The sequence below is a fragment of the Triticum dicoccoides genome, chromosome 7B (assembly GCF_002162155.2).
Source record: "Triticum dicoccoides isolate Atlit2015 ecotype Zavitan chromosome 7B, WEW_v2.0, whole genome shotgun sequence".
Classification (NCBI taxonomy): domain Eukaryota; kingdom Viridiplantae; phylum Streptophyta; class Magnoliopsida; order Poales; family Poaceae; genus Triticum; species Triticum dicoccoides.
Window position 1 is genome coordinate 260,231,165 of NC_041393.1, and position 3,567 is coordinate 260,234,731.

Here is a 3,567-nt window from a genome sequence, read left to right on the forward strand (position 1 = left end):
GCATGCACCGCAAGCCATGACATTAGGCCTCCGGAACCGCACCTCTTTGAGTCCTGTACAGGAGAAGGGTGATAAGGTTTTTGGGGAGCGCTCTACGCGACTACTGACCGATTCATCACGGACGCTCCGGACACCGACGACCACTTCCCCAACGACGACTTCTTCCCCGACATCGACAACCTCTTCGACGACATGGCTGGCGAGGATGTTGACCCCAAGACCAGTGCTTCTGCTGCTGTACTGTATGTATTCATGCTCTTTCTGGCTCTAGTGTCTCCTCTAGATATGTTTGGTTCTAGTTCAAATATGCAGATACTATTTACCTCCTCTCGGTCAGATATCATGACTTATTTTATCTCTGCTATATTAGTCATGCTTTATCTAGTATTTCTGTTAATAAAATTATTTGGTAAATTGCTCATGTTTCCAACAGAAACCTTGTGGGAGGTGATGGCATGTTGTGTGATCATGCACAACATGACCGTCGATGATGAGGGTGATGATGTTGCCGCAGCTCCGGAATTTGAGAACATGGGTGATCCTATTCAACTTCTGGACCAGAATCCGACCACATTTGAAAATTTTATTCAAATGCATCAACAAATTCGGCATCGACCAACTCAAGAGCAGGTGAAGGAAGACCTGGTTGAGCATCAATGGCCGGTGAAAGCGGAAAACAATGTTGGGATATAATATTTGAACTTTTTTAAATTTGAACTAGTGTTGCATGCGGCTATTTGAACGTTTGTACCCTTTGCATGCGGCTATTTGATCGCGTGGACTTCAAAATAAATAAAAGAGAAGTCGGATGTATGTGGCTACGGTTGGATGGCTGCCACCCACATCCGTGTCCACGGAATGGTCCCTCCTGTCCGCGGACGGATGAAGAAGAAAATTTATGGATTGTCGTTGGAGATGCCCTTAGGCCCATTGTTTGCTTGTAAAGACATCGAAGAAATTTTACACAGAAAGTAATAGCACAGAAGCAACAAAGAAAGAAGAGGATGAAACGGTACCGGAACAGAAGAGAAACCAAGGAAGAAGAAGATGACCAGTGTAGCGAACTCATCGAACAAGGTATGTAACGAAACGGGGGGATGTAGCGTATGCAGAGGTAGAAAGACGTATAACAAGTACCGACAAAAGTATTTGTACTGAATACACGCGTATACTGTCTCGTATTCTCTTATTTTGAACCCTACTGTCTCGTATTCGTATTCGTATTCGTATTCAGAGGGTTAAAGGTTTCCATCTATTTTTTAACCAATTTTCGTTGGATCAAGGTGCCGATCGGCGGTCATAGGTGTGCACCCCTATGAATTTTCGCCCGACATATGAGGAGTTAAGGTACATGAGGCAGTTTGAAAGGTTAAATTATATCGAGTTAAGGTATATGAGGCACTTTGAGAGGCCAAATTATAATAGATTGGCTAGAGATGGCCTAAGAAGGCCAATCTTCGTTGAAGGACACTTAAGTTCAATGGTAAAATTCAAATGAGGAAGAAGAAACTATATAATCCAAGTTTTAAAAAATCTACCCTACATTACATTGTGATAGGAAGGGAGTAGGAACCATGTTCTAGCAAACTAGAGAAAGGAAGAAATATCATTTGAGTTCCTCCCTATCTGGATATTTGGACACGGTGGCGGCGGGAAAATGGAGGGCGAGGGGCACCCAAATTGGGTTTGTGGATGCAGGCAAGGCAAAGTAGGCAGGCCATACCCATCACCGCCCGGCCGCCACATGTGTCAGCACCGCACACGCCGACGCCACCGTTCACCGTTACGCACTCTCCAGCAGCCTACCTCCCCTATAGAGTATCGTATAGCATAGTATAGATAGATAGAGTAACAGGTGCTTTCGCTTTGTACCTACCTCCTCTGCCGCCTTGCATGCTCGCTCGCGCTCGGGCCGGCGTGGCAGCCGGTCGCGCACGGCCAGAAAAATCCACGAGGCCCGGTCCGGTCGTGTCATGCCGTCACCCTAACCACCTCGACTCCCCTTCCAACAAACCAACCAACTCATCATCATCATCATCCTCTCTTTCTCTCCCGCTCGCGCGCCTACCTTCCCTTCCTCCCAAGAGAGCAAGCAGAGGAGCCGCCTATATAAATCCGCCCGCCCTTTCCTCCCCCCAATCTAGCCCGCACACGCTACGCCACGCCACACCAACACGTGAGCTAAGAAGCAAAAGCAAGGCGGATATACGTTTACACCACCATCAAAGAGCTTAGCGGCCATGGGTCGGTCGCCGTGCTGCGAGAAGGCGCACACCAACAAGGGCGCGTGGACGAGGGAGGAGGACGAGCGGCTGGTGGCCCACGTCCGGGCGCACGGGGAGGGCTGCTGGCGCTCGCTGCCCAGCGCCGCCGGCCTGCTGCGCTGCGGCAAGAGCTGCCGCCTCAGGTGGATCAACTACCTCCGCCCCGATCTCAAGCGCGGCAACTTCAGCCGCGACGAGGACGAGCTCATCGTCAAGCTCCACAGCCTCCTCGGCAACAAGTGGTCGCTCATCGCCGCGCGCCTCCCCGGGAGGACCGACAACGAGATCAAGAACTACTGGAACACGCACATCCGGAGGAAGCTGCTGGGCAGGGGGATCGACCCCGTCACGCACCGCCCCCTCACCGACGCCACCACCGTCTCCTTCGTCCATCCTGCAGAGGCGCCAAAGACGCAGCCGGTGACGGAGGAGAGGAAGCCGCCCAGGTGCCCGGACCTCAACCTGGACCTCTGCATCAGCTTGCCGTTCCAACAGGAGGAGGAACGGCCGCCGGCGAGAGCATGCGCCAAGCCGGTGAAGATGGAGCAGCTGCAGCAGGGCCGCCTCTGCTTCCGCTGCAGCATCCTGAGAGTGAGAGGAGCGGCGACGGAGTGCAGCTGCGGCAGCAACTTCCTGGGCCTCAGGGCCGGCATGCTCGACTTCAGAGGCCTCGAGATGAAATAGAAATTTGGGAATAATTATTCGATCAAACTTTCTGCTGTAAATTGTTGCTCCCTCCTACCACGTTTTTATTTACTTCTTAGGAAAAGAAATACTACAGTACTGGTAGATGGCGAGGAGGAGACTAGTATTATTAGGTGAGGATTTGTAGCCAGATCCTCCCTGCCCTCCCCGATTTGCTCAGTTTCATGTAAATTATTACTGCTCCACTGATGAAATGGAACGGAATGAAATAATACACTAGATACTAAATTCAGTGCGTTTCCCATGGTCTCATGTCTGTGTGAACATCTCAAACTTCCCGAGAAGAGAAGTGGCAACTGAAACACGTCCCAAGCAAGTGTATGAAATGAGTACTAGGTCTTGTCATTAGTTTGTTACTACTCGCTCCGTTCTAAAATAAGTGTCGTAGTTTCAGTTAGACCGTGCTGGTGGGATTCTTCAATTTCAAGATGTTCTTGTGCTGGAGAGTCCGTTGTGCTGGTGGTGCAGAACAGATTGGTTGGAGCGGGCAAGTTAGGTAGAGCTGTTTTGCGCGGGCTGTTGCTTTCGTACGTCTTGCCCTCTTCTCTTCTGTTTTGGGTAGGGGCGGCAGCAAGTTGAGATGCCGCCCGCTGCAAAG

The 3,567-nt window shown here is 50.7% G+C and overlaps 1 protein-coding gene across 1 annotated transcript; it reads left to right on the forward strand.

Moving 5' to 3' along the window:
* Positions 1 to 2,022: 2,022 nt before the first annotated feature.
* LOC119340163 (myb-related protein Zm38-like) lies at positions 2,023 to 3,208 on the forward strand. The gene has a single exon (XM_037612065.1). It carries the CDS (start codon positions 2,241 to 2,243, stop codon positions 2,946 to 2,948), a length of 708 nt encoding a protein of 235 aa, XP_037467962.1. The 5' UTR covers positions 2,023 to 2,240; the 3' UTR covers positions 2,949 to 3,208.
* The last annotated feature ends 359 nt before the right edge of the window (positions 3,209 to 3,567 follow it).